The sequence below is a fragment of the Stylophora pistillata genome, chromosome 3 (assembly GCF_964205215.1).
Source record: "Stylophora pistillata chromosome 3, jaStyPist1.2, whole genome shotgun sequence".
NCBI lineage: Eukaryota > Metazoa > Cnidaria > Anthozoa > Scleractinia > Pocilloporidae > Stylophora > Stylophora pistillata.
Window position 1 is genome coordinate 31,891,749 of NC_142521.1, and position 26,342 is coordinate 31,918,090.

Below are 26,342 nucleotides of genomic sequence, written 5' to 3' on the forward strand. Positions count from 1 at the left end.
TTTAGTACAGGTAGGTGTGCAATGCTTCGAATGACTAGTTATTCCCCTTTGTTATACTTCTGTGATGAAGGTATATACCATTTAGAAGTGAAGCTTTTAGCGGAGGATTCCCTACTGTTAGGTATTGATTCATTGTTTTACAGTAGATGTAGATGCAGTGCATCTAATGATATTTTTTTCTCTTACTCTACACTACTGTGATCAAGGTAAAAGCCAGTTAGGAGTAAAGCCTTTAGCTAGGGAATCCTAATTGTTAGGTATTGGCGGATCATTGTACAATATATGTAGGTGCAATGCTTCTAGTGATCAATTTTGTTTCGTTGTTCTACACAACTTTGATCAAGATGTATGCTAATCAGGAGTGAAGATTTTTCCTGATGAATCGTTAATGTTTGGCTTAGATTGATCCTTTTATAGCACATGTATGTGCCATGCTTCTATTGATTAATCTTTTCCATCGCTCTACACTACTATAATTAAGACATATGTCAGTAAGGAGTGAAGCCTCTAGCTGATGAATCCTTACCGTTAGGCATTGACTGATTATTCTGTAGTACAGGCATGTACAATACTTCTAGTCATTAATATAGCCCTTGCTCTACACTAGTGTGATCAAGGTGTATGGCGGTTGGGAGTGTTGCTTTTTGCTGGGAATCCCTCCCTACATGCTTCACGAATATGCGAAAATACTAGGATGCCTTAAAATCCTCTGAGAAAAAGAAATTATAACTGCAACAACTATGAATAGTTACTCAGACAACTCAAAGCCCAAGGGTCAAAGTAGGTGTTATCGAAGCAAATCGCAAGATTAATATACCTCAGTTGTATAGTGAGAACCGAATACCGATTAAGACTATTCGAAAACTAAATTTTTGATGTCTACCTCACAATTTCATAATCTTTCAACACAGAGACACCGGATAGATTGATAAAACTGCTTACATGACCAGCAAAGAAACTCATAACATTAGTCAGAGATAATATATTTGATAAATCAATTCTCACGACTTAAAATTTAATCGCTTACCAATCAAGTTATCTATGTCTTGCGTACATTAAACAAATGGGAATTTGTAATTACGATGTAAAAGACATCCCTATTCGCTCACAATTCTATCCCGAACTTCTTCAATGGTGGTCCGAATTCTGAATTGAATTTGATACAGAAAAAGACTGGCAAAATATAATTTGGAACAATAAAGTAATTCGTATCAATAACAAGTCCGTCTTTTATAAAAATTTTTTCGAATCCGGCATTATTTACGTAAACGATCTCTTATTTGAATTAAATAATACAGACTCATAGAATGTTATTTTCAATAATATCAACAAAACAAACTTCTTGGTTTGGGCGGGTCTTCGACATGCTATACAGTCCCACTTAAAAACAAACACTAACCCCGTGTTGGAAATCTCCCACTCTTTAATGATCAACAACAAGGTCTTTGATGTTTTGGAAAAGACATCAAAACATTATTACACTCTGCTCCTAAGCACAAAGGAAAAATCTCCAAACAATGCACAAGTTTTAAAACGTGATTTCAACTTAAACGAAGAACAATTAAAAATAAGTGTTTATCTTGCCTCACACAGTGAGCTTTGAACCTTACGTGAGAGCCTTCCAGTACAAGGTCCTAAATTCCATATTATTCACTAACACCAAGCTATTTAAGATAGGATTCATCACAGAAGATAAATGCTCCTTTTGCAAGTCTGAATCAGAAACCTTGAGCCATCTTCTTTTTGATTGCATAAAAACAAAAAGTTTTTGGAGAGATTTTGAATCTTATTTTTACAGTCTTTCAAAATAATTTGTACACCTTACCTTGAAAGATGTTATTGTAGGTATTATAATCACGAAATGCCCTTTACTTAATTACTTATTACTGAGAGCTAAGATATATTTATGGGATTGCAGAAGAACTCAAATATTGCCCAATATAACTGGCTTCAAGTTAAAGGTTAAAAATAAGTTTAAAACAGAAAAAAAAATATGTGTGTATGAAGAATAATACTTTAGATAAATTTAATAAAAAGTGGCTAATAAATAAGTAACTGGTTAAGCTAATTGCAATACTAGAAGTAGTAATATCTGTGTTAGTATTTTATAGTATAGTGTATTATAATACTGTAAAACTAGTAACAGTGGCACTTTGTAGTAATAGTAGAATCTAACAATAGTAGTGTAAGCTTTGAACTGTTTTGTAAGTAGCGTAAACCGTTGTCACACTGTAAATAATGTGAGTAGTCGTATTGTACTGTAAGTTACGTAAGTGACTGTATTTGTAATTTGTAAGGTTGTGAATAAAATAATTAAAAAGAAAAAATGAAAAAAAAAATTCGTCGCTTTAACTGTCAAAAGAGAATCGACCCTTGTAGAATCAGACATATTTAAAGCCTAAGCTAATAGTATGTTTTTAATATGTTTAGCTATGTTTTACCTATGCAATGCTTGAGACTGCCTATGTAAATACTATTTTGCATGCAAACCACATATTGTAGGGCATGTAAAGGTTATGTTGATACTATGAAGAATCTATTGAAAAAATTGATGGGTTTTAAATGTCGACGTAAAATCTATTTTCGAACTTCACATACTTTTTAAATAGCTATTTATTACCTATGTGTTACATGGGCTGATTTTTTATCTTGACATACATAGTATATACATCCTACTTATTTACTATATAACAATAAAAATCTCTGAAATATTGTAACATAGCTTTTACATACTGCTATGTATTTCCTATGCAATGTAGAGTGTAACTTTTGGATCTAACATACATAGTGAATACATCCTATTTATTTACTGTGTAACAATACAAAACTTTGAAAAATGGTAACATAGCTTTTACATACTGCTATGTATTTCCTAAGCAATGTAGAGTGTAACTTTTGGATGTAACATACATAGTAAATACAGCCTATTTATTTACTATGTAACAATACAAAACTTTGAAAAATGGTAACATAGCTTTTACATACTGCTACGTATTTCCTATGCAATGTAGAGTGTACCTTTTGGATCTAACATACATAGTAAATACATCCTATTTATTTACTATGTAACAATACAAAACTTTGAAAAATGGTAACAGCTTTTACATACTGCTACGTGTACTTGCTATACTGCAGGTGATTAAGTTTGAAGAAGTCACTCATTGCCCTAACACACACTGTAAATACATCTTATTTATTTACTATGTAACAATTTATATCAATCACTTTGGGTAAAACAAATATTTATATAGCACTATATACTTTCCACAGAGTGAAAAACTGTACGAAAACAGCCCAAAATTAACAAGAACATTTAGGCTTAGCAAAAGAACAAGATTTCTGTGCCTTGTAAAGCACAGAGATATTCAATTTCAAGAGCTCTAAATTGCATAAAATGACTCCCCTATTGCTTAAGAGTGGCTATTTAAAATTTCAAAGAAAGTGGTTTAAACATCAGGGCTGTGCCGTAAGGGTGCACCCTAGGTACCTCAGACAACTAACACTTGCCTTTGGGTCACCACATAAACCTAAGTTTTTCATGTAGGAGTTGTGCTGGGTGCCCTGAATCTCTATTGAGAACTATTGAGAGCTCCTTGTAATTTTTTTCTAGTGCACATGCAGCGTTAAAACACGTATTTACATGTTACTCATACATAAAAAAAAAAATTGCTACTCAGTCTTTTTCATAAGGATTCGGTAGCATACACAAGAAACATCCTGATGAGACATTCACTATCAGAAATTTCCTCAATATATTCTCCACAGGAACAGCTATTAGTCTGAAAGAAAGAAAAATAATTTAATCACCATGTAAATGTGTTCTTTCTGTTTTCTTCTACATTGCAAGGTTGAATAGATAAATACCCTTTGAAAGATTAGTTGTAATTAAAATAATCAACTGACTAACTTTTGCCAAACTTAACTATTATTACTGATTTTCATGGTTTACTCACTGAAGCCTTTAACCTCGTCAGGCTCTGAGAGTTAACAAAAACACATACCAAAACGTTTTAGTTTCAAGCTTTATTTCTGTCAAATATACTGAAAAATGGTCTGAAATTAAACTCCTAAGGTGTAAATTTGTCTCTTAGGCTGCTCAGAGGTGCAAAATACTAATCACTTCCACACCAGCCACCTGTGTGGTATATCCTAATAAGTAATCTTCATCTGTATCATCTAAATAATGCATTTTACCTGTATATTGCTTTGGTTACATGTGTCATGAAGACTCTTCCTTTGAATATTGTCTAAAAAAATAATGAAAAAATCCTCGAGTGATAAAATAAAATGGAATCTAATCTTAAGACCTAACCCAACAATCCCTGAGAGTAGCTACCACCTAATTTCTCCTTACCGTGTTAGACATGAATTACACACCAGGGTCATGAGATTCGAAATGATCGCCATCTAAAAACAGTTGTGACTGTTAAACAAATTCTTCTTGTTGGCACCATGAGAAATGTATAGAGAAGAGTATGGAGAATATGCATACTGATGTCAGGGTATGAAGGGGAAACAGATTTCCTAAAAGAGCACTGAACATTGCTGTGGAGGTGAAACAAGACAGAGAATTAAACTAACTCTACTGAACTCTTCGCTCCGACGAAGGGCTAACGCTCGAAACGTCAGCTTTTGTAGCGGTTACGGTGGCCAATTTACCATTTCAACTTCGTTGATATATCCAAATTATTTCGTTACTCCCACTGATGCAGCCCCAAACAGTATCTTTCGAAACTATCAGCCTTTATGAACTTGAATAGGTTTTTTCAAGATATTGACATTGTAAGTTTTAAATATACAATTAAATGAACAGCAGATTCCATCTCAATGTACATGCATCAGAACATTATGGTGGCTATTTTTACCTTTTCCAAAAACCATGGTAGTGATCCACAATGATCTAGATGAAAGCTGGAAATAGACAACAGAAAAATTTCTTTTGCACATAGGTTTGAAAGTGATTTTAATACTTTAACTAGATAATTTAAATTACACATAACCCCTACTCCTTGATACATACACTTGTACAACTCATGTTATTTTAAACCATAAGTTTTTTTCTGGCTTTCAAGTTCTACTCCCTGCCCCTCCCTTAATGCTCAATTAAAGAATAAAAGATTGACAAGACTGTGCTCTAAGAAAAATTGAAGGGAGCCCAGTGCCCTGAAACTCTGAAATCCAGGGTGCCCAGCACATGCTTTTTATAAAAAAAAAAAACTAAGACTTCTGAGTCGTCCAAGAGCAAAAGTAAGGTGCCATGGGCCAATGGTTGCTGCTAAACCACAGCCCTGATTGATGCTTAACTGTTTCATCAAGTTCTCCTCTTCCTAAACCCTCCTTTAAGCTCACACCCCTTCTCATTTGCTCAAAAAAGGAATAAAAGATTGATTTTTACAGTAACTATCTTATCAAATACCATTGATAGGAGGTGGATTAACCTTGTAAAGTACACACAAATGTTTTCTTCATCATGTGCTTGTAGGCTCTATTAACAGCTTGTATTGAATTATTTACACACATCTCTATATATGCAATGTACATGTGTACATGTAGTTCCCCTCACCCATCTAACAGAGGAAAAAACCTTTCCAGACCCTGGCCTCATCTTGATCTAAGGTTGGATAACACCATCCACTAGATAAATCTCTTTCCATTTGATAGCCTAGTACTTTTCACCACTGGATAGCATCTTATCTGTTGGATAGAATAACATGTATCCCCCCTTTGTAGAACTTGGCCCTGTTCTGTTCAATCACTCATTTAAGGGTTTCAAGTACTCTTTGATCCTTAGGTCAGGTGACCATTAGACTGTGCAATGGTTTGTTGGTGGTTAACTGTGATTTGATAAAGATGAGTAGACTTCCGTTAAGACAAATAATATTTTTTTCAATACACCACTCACTGACTGACAAGGAGAAGATCAATTTCTGCTGTATCAATTTCATCAAGAAAAGGTAGAGACTCCATTCCTGACATTCCGGGATGAATTCCACAGTCCAGCTAAAAAGTGGGAAATGTTAAAAAGAGTTAAAAGAGGGAGTGATTAGTACAGCTGTGTGTAATCTGTTATTGTATTCCTTATGCAGAAATACATGTCTCAATGAACATTATTTGTTCATCTTTTCAAAGGATTCCTCTCTTTAAAATTTTGTTCTATTTGTGCCTGCATGACCCTCAATGTTCACAAGAGAATTGATCAATAATCTTGAGGACTCAGAATGATTTCAAATTACAGACTGTCATACACCAGAAATAGGAGCTATTACATACCTAAAGGCAACAAGGAGTGGGAAAATTCTCAACAAAGCAATACTTACTAATGCAATGACACCTTGTCAGGACCAGTTGAGACAGAAAAATTTAAGCCAAACAGCCCATTTAGCAGGAGCATATTTCCCCCTCCCCCACAGATGGGATACTAGTCCTTTGAAACATTAGCCCTCCCTTCCTTGCATTTTATTAGGGTTCCCTGACAATTTGCTGCTACCCAGTCAAATTCCTAGGCTGGATTGCTCAAAGCTTGGTTGAGATAACCCAGGGTTAGTGGCAGGGATATTTTATTTCAGATCTGAGACCTTTAAAAAAAATTCAGTACATTTTATTCTTTTTGTTTACAATTTGATGATTGGATGTTTTAAAAAAAATAGGGAAAATTATCACAAGAAGACTCTTGAATAGAGAAATAAAGAAATATGGATTCAAATTTAACCCTGAGTTTGTGCATATCGGCCTTCGAATGACTGGGCTTGGGATAGAAACAAGCACTGGGAGAGTAAAGTGTTTTTTTCCCAAGAACACAATGCAATGACCAGACCAGGTCTCCAACTGAGACTTCTTGACCTGGAGTCCAGTGCTCACTCATTAGGCTACTGGGTCTCAAACAGTCAAGACAGAAATGAACGCAAAACAGTCAGAAGAATTACATGTAGCCTTTAAATCCTGCTGGTGAAAGGGTTGAGTACGTTGTAATTACTTACCATCACTTTCTTTCCTTTGAATTCCAGGATGTGACATGACCGACCTACTTCTTGTCCAGCTCCCCTAAGCAAACATACCGGTAAAGAGTTTAATGTCAGATCCATTCCCAAACAATTTGAGAAAGTAGCCAGATGCTTCCCAGAAAATCATAACAATGATGATGAGTGTAAAAATTATATTTTGCTGCGTTAATCGACTGTTCATTTGCAGCGGCAGGTCCGCTAGCACATCTGACAGCATCGGTTAAAAAGAAGTTTCTAAGTTAACTAAGGGGAAGGACGCCTGAAATCGATCGCGATGGGTTACTAAATAGTTTTAGTGGTTAGCACACGTGCATCCGCATGCTCTTATGCAGGCTTCAACAACAACCAACAACAGATCGGAACCAATCAAACACTAGACTATGGACTTCTTTACACGGCTACCTTGAGATGTATGGTAACGAGCAACTTACAGTGGAGTTATTCTGAGCAAATCACTTTCTTCTGGCGGCACAATCGATTCCGGTTTTTCTCTTCACTGTCGCCGCCATTTTAAAACTGACAACTTGCGTCCGCGATCAGTGCAAAGATAAGGTGGTGTAAAACACACGTAATGTATCAGAAGATTAACTGAGAGTTTTTGAGGGTGACGTTTCGAGCGATACCCCTTCTTGATACTCGAAACGAGGGTAATTTATACTTCCAACTCAGTCGTTAAAACTAGATTACCTTGTAACCCCTCCCCTTCCCACCTGACGCAGCACCACAATTAATACCCCCCTTATTCCTTCCGACAGTTAGACATGATAGGCACGCATAGCGCGTTTACTGATGACTCAATGGGGAACTCATCAAAAAAAGTACGAGTTTGATGAACAAGCAAGTGGCAAAATTGTAAATACAATGAAAAACAAATCTCAACTTTTTATTTTGAGAAACGTTTGTTGTAAGACTGAAACTTCAGACCGATATGTGGTTGTTACTAATGCAGATCCAGCGGTTGGTTGAATCTACATAGTGAAAATATTTTTTGTTTGAGTTTAGCTTTAACCAAGTTAGCTTTTCCGAAGATCGACTTCAACTTGTAAAAAAAAACGTAGCTTGAATATTGATGATTAAAATCCGGCAGGTCATTTTGCTGAGTCAATCGCGAACTTGTGCGTTGCAGCATGAAGGTGACACTGATTTCTGTATGTTTTCTGTATTCAAGCATTTCTGTATGTTTCATTCAAGCGTTCTTTTAAAGCCCACATGGCTTAGCGGTAGTGATTGTAAATATTGTTATTGTTAATATTGTTGATATTGTAAATTTTTGATGATAGCTCTTGTCTACGATCTTCGATCCTGTTTTTAGTTATTTAATAGTTCTACTTATTATTTGTATTCTTACAGAAATTATGTTTTCTTTCTAATTGTACATACACGTACAAGTTTTAACGAGAACTTCTGTACTCCTAGGTATCACGTGTATAAATAAATACATAACGATTTAATAAGGATTTAATAATTTAATAAGGATTTAATAATTTAAATAAGGATTGATTGATTGGATTGATTGACACGCTTAAAGAACTATGATATGGCTTTAGTTGAGAAGAAACCGGTTTTATATTTGGGAAACCCCAAACATTAGAAAAGCATTGCGGTGAACTTCTTTAATTTGACTGGGAGAGCTGGTCATAATAAGAGTGAACTTGTTGGGGGCGAAATTGCAATGAGGCGAAACCTCCAGAAATCATAAAAAGTCATGGAAATTCAGGCTGAGGAATCATTCCTCATTTATAATTGATCTTTATTGACCTTCCACATTTGACAATGACAAAGTGACAGCTCAGCTCATGCAAACTTTATCCCAAGGCCACTAAGTGTTATAGGCAGGCATTTGAATTCCGATAACTCGAACCCTCAAGGGAAATTGAAAAAGTTTTGACGTATCGACTTATTCGAGTTATCGGGAGTGAAACAAAGGACCCAGAAAAATAGAAAAACGGTGTTTACCGTTTTTCAAATTTAATTGTAGAGAAGTGGAATTCAAATGGATCAATAAATTACATCAGAAATTGCAACGTAACGTAAATGCATTGTACTGCAGTACACCGTTTGTTACTAGAATGACCTGAAGGGAAGGGAAGGGAAGGGAAGACTGATTTGAAATAGCCGGGGGTTCGAGTCATCGAGGATAAAATTAAGTAAATGTACGACGGAAATCCAGTGGATATCGGCTGAGTTTGGTTGGATTTAGCGCAAGGTTTGACATTACAAGGGTTCGAGTTATTGGGATTCGACTGTATTTATATCCATCACACGGCTGATACAAGGAAAATCTAACTCTATGCAAGATCAAACTGTTACTTCATATTCTGAGTTCGCCATAAACGGTGAACCCCTCAACCTAAATTGTCCAGTATCTAATTTCTCCTTACAGTGTCGCTTAAGAGAAAAGTAAGGAGTGAATAGACCGAGAGAATAGTAAAGTAAAAAATGCTTTCTAATATCAAAGTGTAAAGGGTTAATTAAGATGTCTCGCGTGTTACCATATTTGATGTTCTTTCGCAACGGTTCTTCACTGAAAAAATAAGAGCGAACCGTGATCTGTTCTCCAAAGCTAAATTTTCCATATCCTTAAGTGCAAGTAAAATGAAAGACTTACTAAGTGCGAATGCCCGTCAATACAGACACTCTATGCAGTTTTCAGACATACATATGAAATAATATAGAAATGACTCATCTTTATAATCAAGAGAGGATCAATGAAGTGACTAAATAAGGAACGGCATTTTCTACAAATCACAACAAAAGTTTTCCGCTAGAAGTTTACATCCTACCAATTTGTGACACAGAGCATCGTACAAAACTGTGTAAGTGGCACCCTCGCCTTTGTTTAGTTTCCAATCTTTTAACATACTGTGAGCCTTCTTTTGCAGCCTCCTATTGTCGTGACAAAAGCAAGTTATTGCGGCGTCGTCGAATCCTAGGCGTCTCCCCAATGACTCCCATTTTACTCCAATTTTCTGAGACAGCTCCTCTAACTCTTCGTCTGTTGGTTTTCCAGCCTTAACCTTAGCTGAGGTTAATAATGGGAAAGGAAAAAGTTAAAAAGGAAGCTTTAACGATCTAGCAATAAGGTGAACAAATGTAGGGAAAGGTGATTTATGTTTTTGGTATGATGCGATATCGAATGGTTGGCCTTACGGAATGTCAGGCTTAGGCGAGGAGACGTTTGCAGTAGAGGGTAAATGACTTTTCCCAAAAGAAGCTACTTAGAAAGCTTTCCAAACTCATTAGGATCTGATCATTGGCGTACAACCCGACAACCATCTCCAACAAGGAAATCACAAATTACGTTTTCTAGCAAACAATCTCTCGTCTCATGTTACCATGATTAGTTTTTTTTTTCTCAAATGCGATGCTATTGCAACGAAATGACTAAGGGAGGAAAATTGATCAGTACCTCTACAGAGTCCTAATTGTAATATTTTGTTCTCGATATTGTCTTGTTCACAGCCTTTAAAATAATACGATAGTTGTATTTGTCCTGCTGCTGCACGGCTTTGCTACTAAAGACAGATTGTGTATCTTTAAGTCCTCAACCCTTTTTATGCAGCTCAACCTTTATCCTCTTATCACTGCACTGTTCTGCTCGAGCGTCTGTTCTGCACTTTTCAGATCTAAGCTCGAGTATAGAGAAGCACTTGGTCTGTTCCTCACCTCCATGCAGCATAGGTAATAATCTGGGTTTATTAAGCACTTTAAGCTCCCTTCAGAGAGTATTCAAGAGTGTATGCGTTCACTTTGGAAACAATAATTACCTCGGGTGTCCTCTGCTCCCGAATGAGTGGACGACAACCGTCTCTTTAGATCTAAGAACATGAAAAGAAAGTTATATCATGCCCTTACAGTAAAAAGTCTTTCAAAATCTTCGCGAGACTTAATAGACTTAGCACAAAATGTTTTGCCGCACTCTATTTATGCTCATCTGGCTGTTCTAGATTGCAGAATTACTAACGCCAAAAGGTGCCCAAAGTTTACCTTTTGATATTATCTAAGTTATTGTTGTTTTAAGGATTGATAGACTACTGGATGACTGTTTCTTTCTGATTATTGGGAAATATTTTTGTTATCCGTCATCCTCATGGTACCATTGTCATGATAGGTGGAGAAAGGGGAACGGCGCACAGGAAATTAAAACACAATTTTAGCCCTCAGAACCGAACTGGTTCCTCAGTCTCAGAACAAAAATACTACTAGTTCATAGACATATGTTTAATGCATATATCTGGACAATCAACTGTTTAAAAATTAACTAATATAAACGCAGCGCAGCATCGCTTTTTGCAGGTCTTGCGGAATCAGTCGATCATACATCATAAATATAGTCACTTACTGCGATAGTGAGGCCAGTCCTTAAACAAATGTCCTCGACATAAAAAGTGTGCAACAAGCGAGGCTGCCATTACACTGGCAAATAGTCTCCAAGAGTCAGTGCCAGATTTGTTACCATCAGCGTAGTCTGACACTCCTTTGATGACTATCCATTCGATGCCAAGGTTACGGGCGGCGGGAAATAGACCTACCAAGAATGGACCATTTTCTGCCACGAACTTTATGTATCGCAGACAAAGAAGGCGGTGAAATATCGTTCTTTTTCTTATACTCAGTATTCTACATACAAATCCTTAAAAGGAAAATGATTAATTCGTCTTTCCTCCTTTTAACGTTCACATATATTCTATGTATCCTGTCGTTTTCAGCAAGCAAAGATAACGCATACGAATACGAAGCCAACGGAAAACGGCTTTTGATTCAGTATAAAGCAGAGACAACGATTGAAGAGAGAGAGGGGTTGACTTGCTTCCCGAACAACAGAAATGCAAAAAAAAAAAAAAAAAAACCGCTAAAAAGGAACGGCTGCTGGTATACAGCGCCTTTGGCTAAGAGAAAAAATTTAAAGCGTTGTAACTATCTTAATAGGACTTCCGTGCAAAAATCAGACAAAAATGTAATATTTGAGGCAAGGCTCATAAATTGAAATTGTCCCTATTTTTGCCTTAATCAGACAAGAAACGCTGAGTATTTTTTCCTAAATTAAAAAAAAAACCACACTAAGGAAAACATAAGGGCAAAATTAGAGCTAATGGATATTTAAGCTTATTATTTCTTTTTTACGTAAGTTATGTCGACCGAACCACCCCTTGGTCCATTGCTAATTGAAAGGGACAGGTAAAGACATATGACAAGTTAAACAAGGAGGAAAAGCCCAAGATGCGTATGCGAGGGACCAGCTAAGCTCTAATCGTCTGCTCTTCATGATCACTCGTTCTTGTGCATATTCGTACTACGTACTAGACAGAACAATGAAAAAATATCTCTGCAAAAAAAAAAAAAAAAAGGAAATTGAACGGTAAAATGCAATCTTATGTTACTCAACTTTAAATAAGTTTTCCCATTCAATCCGAAGTTATTTCGAAGACAGAAATGCTCCTTAGGTTTTGGTCACGCAATTAACATATTGCGTGATTTTATTTCTTCAGTGCGTTATTTTGAAGAGATTCCTACTTCAAGAGCACATTCGCCCACGCTAAATTTTAAGTAATTTTGAATCCTGTTCCTTCGGAAATTTACATACAGAGTTTGATGGAATTCAGACAAATGACAAATGGTTAAGAGAGGTTATTTTCACCAGCATCTTTTTGCAGGTTTTTTCGTGTGACTTAAAGTTACTAAACAACAATTGCTACAGAACTTATATTTTACAGAAGTGGAAGAGTCTGTGAAAGAGCAAACTTCGGTTAGATTCCCTAGATGCAAAATACTTGAAACGCGGATCGAGCGACCTTTTATGACCCGATCCATCAATTCCAGGGGGGTAAAAGCAAAACGTTCCTTTTTCTTGAAAATACTGAAAAGAAAAGGTTTGAGGGAGGAAAAACACACAGTGTTTCTTAGCTTATTATTTGAGCTACTTGTGTGCAAAAATAAAGACAATTTCAATTTGGGCCTTTTCACAAAAATTCTATTTTTGTTTGATTTTTGCATGGATGCCCTCTTAAGTACATTTTCCTTCTGTAATTGTTTCTATGGGATCTATTAGAGCTCTTGATCAAGTTATGGAGTGATTCAAACAATACCTTCGCCTTCCATTTCGATGGCAGTTGCATCGGGAAATCGCTTCATCAATTGATCCCGACGTTCTTTATTATCAACAACCTCAGGACCACTGAGAAACACGCCATCATTACGTACCGTCACGTTCAGATCTTCTGCGTTTACCAAAGGAGCTTTCCAACCGTCTCCAATATTCGGGATAAGAGTAGCTATATTCCTACTTGGATCAACTATATGGGATCGATCTATGATCCCGTTGTTTCCTTGTTTGTTGAAAGCATAGGTTATCAACTTTGAGGATATAATTACATCCCCGAGCTTGGCCTTCTTCGTGTTTAATCCACCACAGTAACCAACACAGAACACCGCTTTGGGCCTTAAGACTGGGACTGCATCTTTGACTTTAATCAGGGAACCATCAGGATTACTGGAACCCATCGAGCACTGAATTACTGCGATCTTTAGAGGAACTGACCCTTCAATATACCCGAAGTACACATCACCAACCGAGCTGTTATAACCCATTGCGATCCGGCTGAGGAACGTGAGGCAACTTAAGCGCTCCTCGTCCTTCACTGTCAGGAGAATAATATCAACAGGCAAGAATTCTTTCTCGATATCTTCCCAACGCTTTTCCATCCCAGTGAGTTCATTTTTCTCTAGCACTCGAACTGTAACTTTCGGGGGCTCCCGGTTTGCCATGTTTCATAGGGCCTAAGAATAAACACAAAAATCTCTTCAGGCGACCTGAAAATGAGTTAGTTTCACCAACCCGTATGCTCAGTACCTTTCTCATATGATAAAATGCTAAATCTACGAATACATTCCACAAAACTCGACTCACTTATATAATTATTGCAATCAGTTCATAATATTCTTCACTCAGTGTCAAACTATCGCCGTTTAAAAATATACCCACTCATGTGGTCAAGTTTAAGTCTACTTTTGTTAATGAAATGAAAGATTCAAGTTAAACTAAATTTAGCATATACTCATCTCTCGAAAAAGCTCTTTTTATTTGTGAGGATAAGGCCGATGAACAGATTCCACTTAACTGTAGTTGTAGCATAGGAGTTGGATGCTGATCGTAAACGATGAAAGCTCTTCCCAAAGGCCGGCCGATTGAAACAATTCGACAACATGTTTTAAATGAATAAAGGCTAAAAGTTTCTAAAGAAACTGAGTGGTGCTGCGTCGGTGGGGTAATCTGGTCAAATCAACTAAGTTGAAATTGTAAAGTGGCCACCGTAACGAATAAAAAAGCTGACGTTTCGAGCGTTAGCCCTTCGTAAGAGCGATTGGAGGGATTGTGAGTTGTATGTGGGTTTATATGCAGAAAGCGGAGCTACGCCATTGGTGGGAACATGCCAAAAAGTTATACTCGTACCTACCGTAAACTCGGTAGACTCGAGTCATCCCAATTCGTAACTAACCTTCTGCAGTAGGAATCACAAATTCGTTTCTTCTGAGTCAAGAAAGAGTCGAAATGGTGAGAAGAACAATCGCGGGGTAATCCGTATGGCTGAGAATCAAGTCAGAGGCTTCAGGGACTGCATGGTCAAAGAGCACGAAAACGAGGCCAGAGGGCTTAGTAATTTATGCGATTATAATGAGCAATATTGTTTCCTTGTTAATCTGGTCAGGGTATTTGCACCCAGCGGACCAGCCGTAAAGACTAGTCAGAAAGGCTCCATTGTTGCTTATAAATGAGTCCTAAGGAACGCCGGGATATGTATAGGATGAGCTGTAAAAGAGCATGACTGCAAATATTCAAGAGAAACTAAGGTCCTACATAGCGTGCTTACTGACAACTTACAGGAAAACTCATGAAAAAAGCATTGAATAGATGGGAAGAAGTCGTCTTAGTATTATGGGTGAACTCGTTGGGGGGAACTTTCAATGAGGCAAACCTTGTATCTACCATAAAGAACTTACGTTCAGCTTGAAAATACATCTTTGTTTTTTATTGACCTCTCATGAACCATATCCATCACACTGAGATAAGGAAAATCCAAATCCACGCAGATCTACATTTTACCTCGCCTTTTAATCTCGTCTTTTTAATCTCGCAACAAACGATTCTAACCTATAATCCAAACAGTATCAAGTATCTAATTTCTCCTCATAGTATGATCCCCTCTGATGTCAGGAAGCAGAAATGGTTTACTACAAAATTGCTGAGATCCAATAAATAATCATGTTTAAAGCAATTTCGGTCGATTAATTAACTCAAAAAATCTCTTCATTTGACTAGTGAGCTGAAGTATTGGTATTAAAACACTCCGTATTGTAAATGACATCTCGAGTCACCTGATATTTAGTCACCATACTTCTTAATGCGAAGTTGAAGTTTAGACTCAGATACTGCATGTAATGTAAAAGAAAGTTGATCTCAAACGAAATTGGTGCTCCATTTAGGTTTATGCGTATCCGAGAGTTACGAAAGGGCGAGAGAGAAAAAGAGAAAGACAGGAGATAGTGGCGTTTGTTCGTTTGATCATTCGACAAAGGATCAATACATTTTTCCCAGTGTTCTTTTCCTTTCAATTAATTTCAACAAAAAAATCTGCTGGTCGCCGAATATTTTTTTCACTCGCCATAGCCCCACAGCTTGGGGCACTGCCTCCGAACAAATTTTTTGGTCTTTTGTGTTTTAACCCTGGAATTGCATATCCTACAGACCTGTAGAGACATGATTAATATGCCTTCTCCTCGCGTTGAACTCAATAACATTGAGCAATAACCAAACCGTACTTTGCTCCATGTCCGGTTTCTTTAAGATTCCAGCAAGTATAGATGATGTAAAAGATATTTAACAATTATTCCACGGGCGCGCGTTGGATATGAGATGATAAATAGCCAACGAGGCGCGTAGTGCCTAGTTGGCTATAATCATCTCTTATAACACGACTCGGGCATTCAGAGGGCCAATAACTAAAATCAACCAATCAAAGTGCTCTATTGCCGGTCCAATATTCTCTAAGTATTGGACCGGGCACTGTCCCGAATGGTCCCGAATGATACCGCACTTGTGTCCCTTTGAACTTCAGTCGTTTAATAAATCTCTTATTAACCAAGCTTGCTCGGGACCGTACTGGAAGAATATCTGCCCTCGGTCTTTTTAGTGCGGACCTCGCTGCGCTCGGTCCGTACTGTCAAGACCTCGGGCCGATATTCTCCCAGTACGGCCCTGGCGCTTGGTTAATAAGATATATATATCCAACAAGCACAAGTGGAATAATTGTTTTATTAAAAAAGTTAAATGAAATTATTAAATTTTATCAAATTTTTTAGTTCCCTTTTAATTTTAAGCTGACGCGTACGCATACCATATTTGTAGATTATGGTATATTGGCCCATATATCATAATGGCTAAGCCAATGAAAAGTCTTGAATTGCATTATCGAATGATCCAGTTTTTAATAATTTCTTATATCCGATCGTCACAGAGAAAAAACAAATGATACAGATCAAAACCCATATGCAATGCACACCTTTAACTTGAATGCAGGCGGAGATAATTCTACTTTAGTGGTTGTGGTATGGAATATGGAAATGGTATGTTTTATGCAAAGACAGAATTTGATGCTAAGCACAAGGCACGTATAATCAATGATTTATGGTAGGTGTGATAAGAAATGATTATCATATTACAGGTAGGCAGTTGAATTTAAATAAATATTATAGTATTTACACCAAATCTAATTTGATTCAACCTTACATATCAGGCAGATAACCTTACAAGAGATCCAAAGCCAAAAAGTATTTCTTTGTAGAGTGCACGCAGCATGTAAAGGTGATTACAGGATTCATTCCGTGATTCTACATGAATAACTTGTAAGATTGAGAAAATTGATAATAAATTGGTCATTGTTTGAATATGAAAATTGTATAATCTTATTATATATGAGAATAATGTATCATCCATATAACGTAAATTCAAAGGAAAATGAATGGAGAAAACTTAATTCAAAGTGCACATGAGAAAAAGAGTCTCATTACTTTAAGGTTATCTCATGAGAATTTTGTTGGTAATCATCAGGTTTTGCTTAATAAACAACAAATAAATAATTAAACTTCTAAAAGCACAAAAAGTAAAACAGGTTTTAACATTAAGATTTCAAAATTACAAATAAGAAGTGTAATTCAAGAGAGAGGATGTTTGTGTTCTGTTTTGGTAAGTTTGGGAGCAAAAGCTCTCTCTTTTGCCACAAAGGTAGCCGGAAAGTTTCTTCCTTATTTGGTGCAAGGTGCTTTGGGTGAATTAGGATATCTAGGTAGTGATGAAATATTTCGTGCAACAGATAGTCAGCTTTTAATCCCTCAAAGAAAAAAAACACCAGTTGATAAAACATAAAATATGCTTACAGCAAAAAAAAAAAAAATACATTGTTGATGTACTATTAAGTAGCAGCAAGTTAAAAAAAATAAACCAACTAAATCACAGTAAGGCGTATTTCTCGGTGCACGTTTAGCACCTATAGGTATTTCTTTAATCGTGAAAGCATTGACAGGAAAGGGTGCACTAAGGTTTGGTTTACCACCACAAACCGATAATTCTGATGGTGCAGCACCAACATTTAGCGCTGGAAAGACTCATGTTTCACCCTCTTATACTCCTCTTCCATTTCTCGTTTCTTGAAAATAAAAGGAAAAAAATTAAAAAAGGAGAGGGCTGACAACAGACCTGATTGGAGCAAAATCACAATTCGAAGGAATGCCATTACACGGAGACCTGATGTTACTTTTGAAAATATTCCATTGATAGATTGGTGTAAAAGTTTATAATTAATGACTTTCCTAAAATTCTTAATTTACATGTCATTTTCTTTCATAAAATCTTTCTGTTAGGAATTTATGGCGATAAGAATTTGTTAGGATATTTTCCAATTATTCTCAAATACTTATTTTGCGTTTTGATAGAGTCTAAATCTATGATAAATTCTGTTATGCTGTCAGTGACAGGCGTTACAATTTCCTCTTGAATATCTTCATAAAATTTGTATAGTTTATCAAATTCAATTTATAGATGATCACAGGCTTCAACACACTTAGCCAAGAAATAATTACAGTGGAAGTTGTACATCAATGTTTCACTGAAATCCAATATACAAGCACCTATATAAGTTAAATGGTCAATTGTGAGCATTTCCTTGAATTGTTTTCGACCAACTTAATCTTCGTTGTAGATGATATACTATTGAAAGTCAGTCTTGCAGCTAACTTCTAAAACTCTTCTTTTCATCGCTTACCGATTTGGTTTTACAACGGTTGCGAAAGTTTTTTACTGTTGATTTAGATCTTTTGATATGTACAATTGTAATTCAGTCCTTGTATAAACATTATGGTTTTTACCATTATTATCTGAAATAACTAACTGGCTCATTTCATTTTCACAACTGAACTCAGAGATCTGCAATGAAAGAAACACTTCTTTTTGTAACCGAATATATTGATGCAAATGTTATTTTTTTCCACTTTACTTACTTGAATGATAATAACAGGAGAATTGAGGTCATAATACTTCATTTTTCCTTCATATTCTTTGTATTTACTGACACGAGGTTGATATTTAACTGTCTCAACCTTATGCATATGCAAAAGGTAATTGTAATAAAAACATTTATCATCCTTATTTTTCACGTTGATTAGCCCTTTCACTGCATGCTGTAACTATTTTGGCCACTCTGTTTAAGATGATCCGTTGGTAACTAATTCACTATAAACTCACCTTTCAGTGGTGCATACTTTATGGAATCAAGTAACTCATAATTTAATCGATCAATTCTCCAAACAAATTCTTTTGAGAAAAATTCAAGTATACGATAGCTGAATTATTTTGAAGTAACTTTGAGATTATTGTTTATATTTTCGTCATCATTACTGAGAATTTTAAAACTACTGAAACCACAGCTAAAAATCAAATTTTATTTAAAGGATTCAAAAAGTGACGTTAAAAACTAACTTTGAGAGAACGTTTGTGCTATATATTGACGACATATTTATGACAATTGAGAATGAATCCATGAATTACTTGACAACAAGTTAAACTATAAGTAATTGTTCTGAAATCCTCATTTTCTTATCACCACACAGTAACAGTGCGAGTGGTGTTGAATCGATCTCCTTTGTCAGGTTCTACTGGTGATTTAAGTTCCTATTCTTGTAAATTCAGAGGATGAAGCTACATGAATAATCACAAGGTTCAAGCCAAAAAAGGATACCAATCAATCTATCACTGCAAGAGACAGTTAATGGGAAGGGTGTATAAAGTGGGATGTTTGGTTGACTCGCAAAATGATAAAGATAAAGGGATGATAGCAATTGATAATGAATGTTATGAAAACAGTTAAAAAGTAATTCATCTTTAAAAATGAGTTCAAGTTTTGGTCAATTGAAATTCGAAGTCAGCTGGAATTTGCAGGAACTTCGTTTCCACTGTGGTGCATGAAATACGATCAAATACTACGATGTCTATAAAATCCATCTGAGAAAAGGACCATAGCTACGACTGCCATTAAAGCTAAATTCATAAAAATAATTCAAAGGCCTGGAGACCGTGAAAGCAAGCGTAAACAAATCGCTAGAGTTCACTCGTTTGTATTGAGTGAACCGAAGCGCGAATCAGTGAAGATTCGAAAACAAAAATTTTGATGTCTGCCTCACAACTTCGCAATCGTTCAAGTAGAGAGACCAAGGAGATAAGTAAAATTGCATACAGGTCTAATAAAGAAATTCATTGCGTTGATAAGATCTCAAGAAACATGGACGAAAAATGAAAATTTGGACATATGCGATCTTTCCTACACTCAAAGCACAAGTTATGAATCAATTCTCCTTGTCTAAGATTCCATCGCCTAGCCTTAAAATCCTTCAGGTGTCGTGATAAACTTGAAAGAAATGGAACTGAGTGGCTGTAGGCTATGAAAGTCAACGCCAATCACGCTCTTGCATGTCCATCTACAACATAGCTATCACACAGCAATTGTTTTAATTCTGTTTGCTTCAGTGCAAATCGCATCAGATCGAACAAGTCATGCTTGGAGCCTCTCTCTTGGCAAAAAAAAAACAAAAAAACAAAAAAACACGCTGCTTCTTCTTCACAAACCATATTCTAAAGCGGACATAGTTGACAAGATTTTTTGAGATTCTTCTAGCGAAGAACGGATAGCTACATATCGACCCGATCCTGTCCCCTATCGTTGCTTTAAAATTCAGATTAACTTAAGCGAACAGTTTCAGCGTCTGGTCAAGCGTCGACTATCGCTGCACTAGCTTAAGACTTAATTCGTCTAAAATTTTCGGTAATGCTGCAAATACAATCACCAACTGAAAATATTCAGCACTTTTACTAGGTCGAAAGGGAATCGATTGAACGGACTATCGATCGAGGAGTGATAAGAGCGACTGAAGACCAAGTCAAACGGGTAAATGCAATTTTGAAAATGATTCGCGTAATTTCTCTACTGTTTTCATCATTTACGCGTCATGTGAATAAAATAATTGGTTTAAAATTTCTTCATCAATGGCTCTTATATGTCTATCATTAACACAGTTTTTCTCAGAAATCGATAAACTCCCAGCTCGGCACAAATCACGTGTAAAGAATGACGCTTGGCAGTCCAAATATATCACTTTCCCTTCTCACCTTCACTTTCTCTTTGCAATGAAAATGTCCGTAGTTGACTCTTGCGAATAAAACGTTGGAGCCAAACGATAGCGCTTTGTACGCTGCGAGTATGGTAAATTGTGTATCGAACTACTCGTAAAGTTTCCCACTTCTCAGAAAGCTTCATTACAGACTTGCAAATGCGTGAATAATTTATTAGGTTGCCTGACCAAGCATAGCTAACTTCAATCTGAATTCAGGCTGTAACCTCACTCGGGAGTTAATGGCTAAGACAAGAAACAAATAGGAAGACCTGACTGATAAATTCCGTTTTCGTAACCAATCGTTTTTTGTGTGGTACTATGCAGAGGTTTTTTACTCCACTTTCGGAGCTTTCCCTATTCAAGATTTTTTCTTTTCAATAATTTTTTTTTAATTGAAGACACACATCCTACAGACCGTGACGAGGCGATTGATATGCATTATCTACGCGTTGAACGCAAAAACATTGATCAGCAACTAAACCTCACGTTACTCAGTGAGATGAATCAAAATTCTACTAAAGACATGATTACCCTGTCGTGATTAAACTGCGAAAAAGATCCCGCCTTACATCAGGCGGAATCCCGCCGTTCAGCTCAAATGAACACCTGTAAAAAATAACGGAAAGGTTTGTTTGTAAATTAATCGAACGTGCTGATTATGATATCCTACAATACACCCAATGTACTGATATTTGAAATAGACTTGTTTGAAATTTAAACTTTCCATTTTTTATGTCGATAAAATGCTAAACCAGCGCATACAATCCACAAATTTGGACACACTTATGGCGACCAGTACATTATATATATCACTATTATAACTATTCAGTGCGTCACTACTAGTCAGTTGCATTTCACTCATTTCATTAACTTGGTTAGCTTTAAATCTAATTTTGTTGCTAAAGTAAATTAAGTCTCAAGAAAAATGAAATTCAATGTACTATCTCGTAACGATAAAGCTATTTCTCGTGTGTGATAGCAGCATAGGACTTACATCCCAAGCTGTTTCAACGTTATTGTCAAAGATTGCTCGATTTCGTGACCTTTTTCTAGCTGCGGCGTGCTTCAAATGTTTCTCCCGCCAATCGTAAACGATCAAACTCTTCACAAAGGTCGATTGAAACATTTCGAAAAAATATTTTGAAGTAAATCATACAACACCGAAAGAGAGAGTAGATACATCAACTTGGCTACAGATTCAACAACCAAATTTACCGAAATTAGAGATCACGAGACATCATTGAAAGCGGAACATTTGAAATACAGTCGAAGCGGGGACACCTGATGGTAATATTTTCCTTTGTTCTACACTAATATGATCGAGATATATTCAAGTTAAGAGTGAAGCGTCTTTTGCTCGTGAATCGTTACTGTTCGGCTCAGAAAGATCATCTTACATTACGTGCATGTGCAATGCTTCTGGTAATTAGTTTTTCCCTTCAGTGTTGTTCACTACTGTGATTAAGGTATATGCCAGTTTTGAGAGATGTTTTTTGCTGAGTAATTCTTGCTGTAAGGCATTGATTGATCATTCTACAGGACATGTAGGTGCAATGTTTCTGATATAGCTTTTTCTCTTTCTCTGCACTACTGTGAGTAATTCTTACTGTAAGGCATTGATTGATCATTCTACAGGACATGTAGGTGCAATGCTTCTGATATAGTTTTTTCTCTTTCTCTGCACTACTGTGAGTAATTCTTACTGAAAGGCATTGATTGATCATTCTACAGGACATGTAGGTGCAATGTTTATGATCTAGCTTTTTCTCTTTCTCTGCACTACTGTGAGTAATTCCTACTGAAAGGCACTGATTGATCATTCTACAGGACATGTAGGTGCAATGCTTCTGATATAGTTTTTTCTCTTTCTCTGCACTACTGTGAGTAATTCTTACTGAAAGGCATCGATCGATCATTCTACAGGACATGTAGGTGCAATGCTTCTAATACAGTTTTTTCTCTTTCTCTGCACTACTGTGAGTAATTCTTACTGTAAGGCATTGATCGATCATTCTACAGGACATGTAGGCGCAATGCTTCTATTAGTTAATCTCTCTCTCTCTCTCTCTGCACTAGTGCGATCAAAGCATAGTCAGTTAGGAGTGAAGCTGTTAGTTGAGGAATCTTCGCTTTGATCATTGATTTACAATTTTCAGTTCAGGTGGGTGCAATGCTTCGTATGATTTAGGAGTGAAACTCACAATTTCATAATCTTTCTTTTCAGAAACACCGATTAGATGGATAAAATATGCTTACATGACTAAAAAAAAAATTCATAACATTAGTCAGAGATCATATATTTGATCTTTCAAGATTCTTACAATCACTGAAGCACAACTGATAAATCAGTTCCCACATGCGTACATAAAAAAATTGAAATGAATGGTTGTAAGCCATGAAATCGACGGCTTTCGCTCTTGGATGGCCATCTACGATATATTATGATTCAAGAATGGAGTAAAATCCTTTGTTTCGGTGCAAATCACATCGAATGAGTCACTTGGCGCTTCCGCTTATACTAAGAATACATTACTGTCTCTTCACGAAACATGAACAAGTGTCGAAGAGACTCTAGAGTAGAAACTGATAATTTTGACACTTTCTCGTGTAAACTGTTGTTTATTGTTCATTGTTATGTGATCGTTGCGAACGCGGTCAGCGGTTACAATTCTCCACTTGTCTCGTGTAACACACGCGTGAAACACATGCATGGTCGCAGTACGTTTTCATTGCTGCTCGCCAAGTTATTGCTCTTGTTAGATGTTTACTCCCTAAATACAGGATTGATTTGAAACTTGTTGTCGTCTACTTGATTGTTCACAACTATTTCGTGACAACAAAAACCGAAATCAAATTTTGGAACTATTCGACAAGATCAATTGAGATTCGTACAGTCAGTGTGCGGATAGCTTGTATATCGATCCGATCCTGGCTTCTAAAACTTAACTCGCCTAAAATATCCGGATCAGTATCTTTTGACTGTAATTATTAAAAATGTTCGTCACTTTCACTCGGTCGAAGGCAATCGATCGAGTAGATGGCCGAATTATTGAGGAGTAATAAGAATGACTGAAGACCAAGTCAAACGGTTAAACGCATGACTTAGCTCTCCCAGTATTTACTGATGTTCAAATTTTAAGCAAATAATATTGAGTGGTTTAAATCAACGGATTTAACTTTTTCATCTTTATATATGATATAGTTAATCAAAAACTGATGAAACCCTCCCTCGGTACAAATCACATCTGAGAAACAACGGTTGGCGCTTCCGTCTTTCGTAACGCCCACAATCCATGAAAATACATTACTTTCTCTTCGCACCTTCACTTTCTCTTTACAATGAAAATGTCCGTACTTTGACTCTTGTGAACAATACCGTGATGACACACGATTATACTTCGTATGTAGTTTGTGTATTGTACGGGCCTGATTTTTTTCAGGTCTGATTTTCGCTATTGCATAAATAGCGCTATCTACTACGAAGGATCGTGCATCATGCGTATTTAATACTGCAGTTCAAAATATATGAACTTCATACATTCATTGTATCTAATTTATCATCACGGGTTTATTACGAATCAACTTAACGGCCTGCTCCCAGTTGGCTTGTTAGCTCAATTGGTAGAGCGCTGCACTAGTCGCAGAGGTCAGTGGTTCGAATCCCGTACAGGCCTGATTTTTTTCAGGTCTGATTTTTGCTATTGCATAAATAGCGCTATCTACTGCGAAGGATCGTGCATCATACGTATTTAATACCGCAGTTCGAAATATATGAACTTCATATATTCATTGTATCGAAAGCTACATTCTTAAGAATAATTAAAAACCCGGGAGTCAAAGCAAGCGTCACCAAATCGCGAGAGTTAACTCATTTGTCTTATTTGAACCGATGTGCGAATTAGTTAAGACTGTTCGGAAACAAAAATTTTGATTTCTGCCTCACAACTTCGTAAGTTAAGTATATGTAAAGCAATCTCCTTAGAATTATCATCAAAGTTAACTGAAGGCAGGAAATTTCTAAGGAAGTTATAAGTCGTCAAAAAAATTCCCTAATAAAATTCATGATTATTTTTAAGGTTTTGATAAGATTTCGTAAAGTACAACAGATAGGCGGCTTTTATGCTTGCACGTTTAGCATCTATAGGTTTAATCATGAAAGCATTGATAGGAAAGGGTGCACCAAGGTTTGGTTTGCCTCCACAAACCGATGATTCTGATGGTGCAGCGCCAAGATCTGTCGATGAAAACTGACTCATATTTAACCTTATTATACTCCTCCTCCATTTCCCTTTTCATGGAAACAACAACAACAAAAAAAAACTTAAAAGGAAAGAGCTAACAATAGAACCTGTTTGAAGCAAAATCACCATTCGAAGGAATGCCGTTACTTGGATACCAGATATCAATTTTGAAAAAATTCTAGATTGGTGTAAAAAACTGGACATTACATCACAGGAGTTTATTCAAAAAATAAAAGACTGCCAGAAATACATTCATCTTGCATCATAGACTTTCATGCTTTAGTTAAACAAAATGCACTCTGGATTTTTGTTTCAAGGAGAAAAAGGTGTGATTAATGACTTTGATAATCAGTTGGTATGACCTATCCTTTAAAAGTTGCTAAAACATTTTACTAAAATAATTTACCATAACTCACAATACCAAATTATAGCTTTCTTATTATGCAGTTGTCACTACTTATATGTTTCATAGCGATTTCAAAAAGGTAAAAGCTTTTATTATGTACGGAGGGTATTTTCTCTAACAGATACGAAAGTTTATAATTAATGACTTTCCTAAAATTCACAATTTAATGTAATTTTCTTTCATAAATCTTTCTATTGGGAATTTATGACGATAAGAATTATTGAAGGTATTTTTCAATTATATTCAAGTACTTATTTTGCGTTTTGATAGTCTAAACCTATGAAAATATTTTTTATACCGTCTGTGACATGCGTTACAATTTCCTCTTGAAAAGCTTCATAAAATTGTAAAGTTCCTCAAATTTAATTGAAAGGTGATCACAGGTTTCAACGCACTTAGCCAAGAAATAATTAAAGTGGAAATTGTACATCAATGTTTTACTCAAATCCAATATACAAACGCTTACCTAAGCTAAATTGTCAATTGTAAGCACTTCCTTGAATTGTTTTAGACCAACTAAATCTTAGTTGTAGATAATACAACTATTGAAAGTTAGTCTTGGAGCTAACTTCTTAAACTCTTCCTTTCATCGCTTACCAATTTGATTTTACAACGGTTGCGAAGGTTTTCGTTGGTTACAATCTTTTGATATGTATTGTTGTAAATAAGTCCTTAAATAAACATAACGGTTTTTACCATTATTATCTGAAATAAATAACTATCTCATTTCATTTTGAATTCACAATTGAACTGAGAAACTTGAAATGAAAGAAACACTTCTTTTCGTAACCAAATATATAGATGCAAATGTTATTATTTTTCCACTTTACTTAAATAGTAATAACAGGAGAATTGAGCACACTTTACTTCATTTTTCCTTTCTACTCTTTCTATTTGCTGACACGAGGTTTGTATTTAACTATCTCAATCTTACGCATATGTAAGAGGTGATTGTAATAAAAACATTTATTATCCTTG

General features: G+C 36.1%; 2 protein-coding genes across 7 annotated transcripts; both read right to left on the bottom strand.

Annotated features, from left to right (window-relative positions):
* Positions 1–1,405: 1,405 nt before the first annotated feature.
* On the bottom strand, positions 1,406–7,508 carry LOC148735655 (cleavage and polyadenylation specificity factor subunit 3-like). Of its 3 annotated transcripts, none has more exons than XM_088754307.1 (6): positions 7,433–7,508; positions 6,978–7,041; positions 5,903–6,000; positions 4,866–4,911; positions 4,195–4,247; positions 1,406–3,779 (listed from the first exon to the last, which is right to left on the bottom strand). In XM_088754307.1, exons 2-6 carry the CDS (start codon positions 6,978–6,980, stop codon positions 3,674–3,676), a joined length of 306 nt encoding a protein of 101 aa, XP_088610433.1. In that variant the 5' UTR covers positions 6,981–7,041; positions 7,433–7,508; the 3' UTR covers positions 1,406–3,673. The 3 variants fall into 3 exon arrangements, with proteins under 3 accessions (XP_088610433.1, XP_088610435.1, XP_088610434.1); XM_088754309.1 differs by lacking the exon at positions 7,433–7,508 and adding an exon at positions 5,564–5,694 and having other exon boundaries at positions 6,978–7,019; XM_088754308.1 differs by lacking the exon at positions 7,433–7,508 and having other exon boundaries at positions 5,564–6,000; positions 6,978–7,027.
* A 1,205-nt stretch (positions 7,509–8,713) lies between these two features.
* On the bottom strand, positions 8,714–20,853 carry LOC148735656 (death domain-containing ATP nucleosidase-like). Of its 4 annotated transcripts, XM_088754297.1 has the most exons (6): positions 20,713–20,850; positions 15,000–15,150; positions 13,088–13,778; positions 11,344–11,634; positions 10,769–10,819; positions 8,714–10,023 (listed from the first exon to the last, which is right to left on the bottom strand). In XM_088754297.1, the coding sequence occupies exons 3-6, from the start codon at positions 13,764–13,766 to the stop codon at positions 9,740–9,742; spliced, it is 1,305 nt and encodes a 434-aa protein (XP_088610423.1). In that variant the 5' UTR covers positions 13,767–13,778; positions 15,000–15,150; positions 20,713–20,850; the 3' UTR covers positions 8,714–9,739. The 4 variants fall into 4 exon arrangements, with proteins under 4 accessions (XP_088610423.1, XP_088610424.1, XP_088610422.1 ...); XM_088754298.1 differs by lacking the exon at positions 15,000–15,150 and having other exon boundaries at positions 11,344–11,529; positions 20,713–20,853; XM_088754296.1 differs by lacking the exon at positions 15,000–15,150 and having other exon boundaries at positions 20,713–20,853.
* Positions 20,854–26,342: the final 5,489 nt, after the last annotated feature.

Excerpts from the sequence above, each read along its gene's own strand:
- LOC148735655 (XM_088754307.1), bottom strand. Across the intron at positions 4,912-5,902 it reads GATCTTCTCCTTGTCAGTCA|CTTTCATCTAGATCATTGTG; the intron begins GTGAGTGGTGTA and ends GTCTATTTCCAG. Across the intron at positions 4,248-4,865 it reads TACCATGGTTTTTGGAAAAG|ACAATATTCAAAGGAAGAGT; the intron begins GTAAAAATAGCC and ends TTATTTTTTTAG.
- LOC148735656 (XM_088754296.1), bottom strand. The coding sequence starts at position 13,766 with ATGGCAAACCGGGAGCCCCCGAAAGTTACAGTTCGAGTGCTAGAGAAA. Across the intron at positions 11,635-13,087 it reads CATCGAAATGGAAGGCGAAG|GATTTGTATGTAGAATACTG; the intron begins GTATTGTTTGAA and ends TTTCCTTTTAAG. Across the intron at positions 10,024-10,768 it reads GGGAGCAGAGGACACCCGAG|CTAAGGTTAAGGCTGGAAAA; the intron begins GTAATTATTGTT and ends TATTAACCTCAG.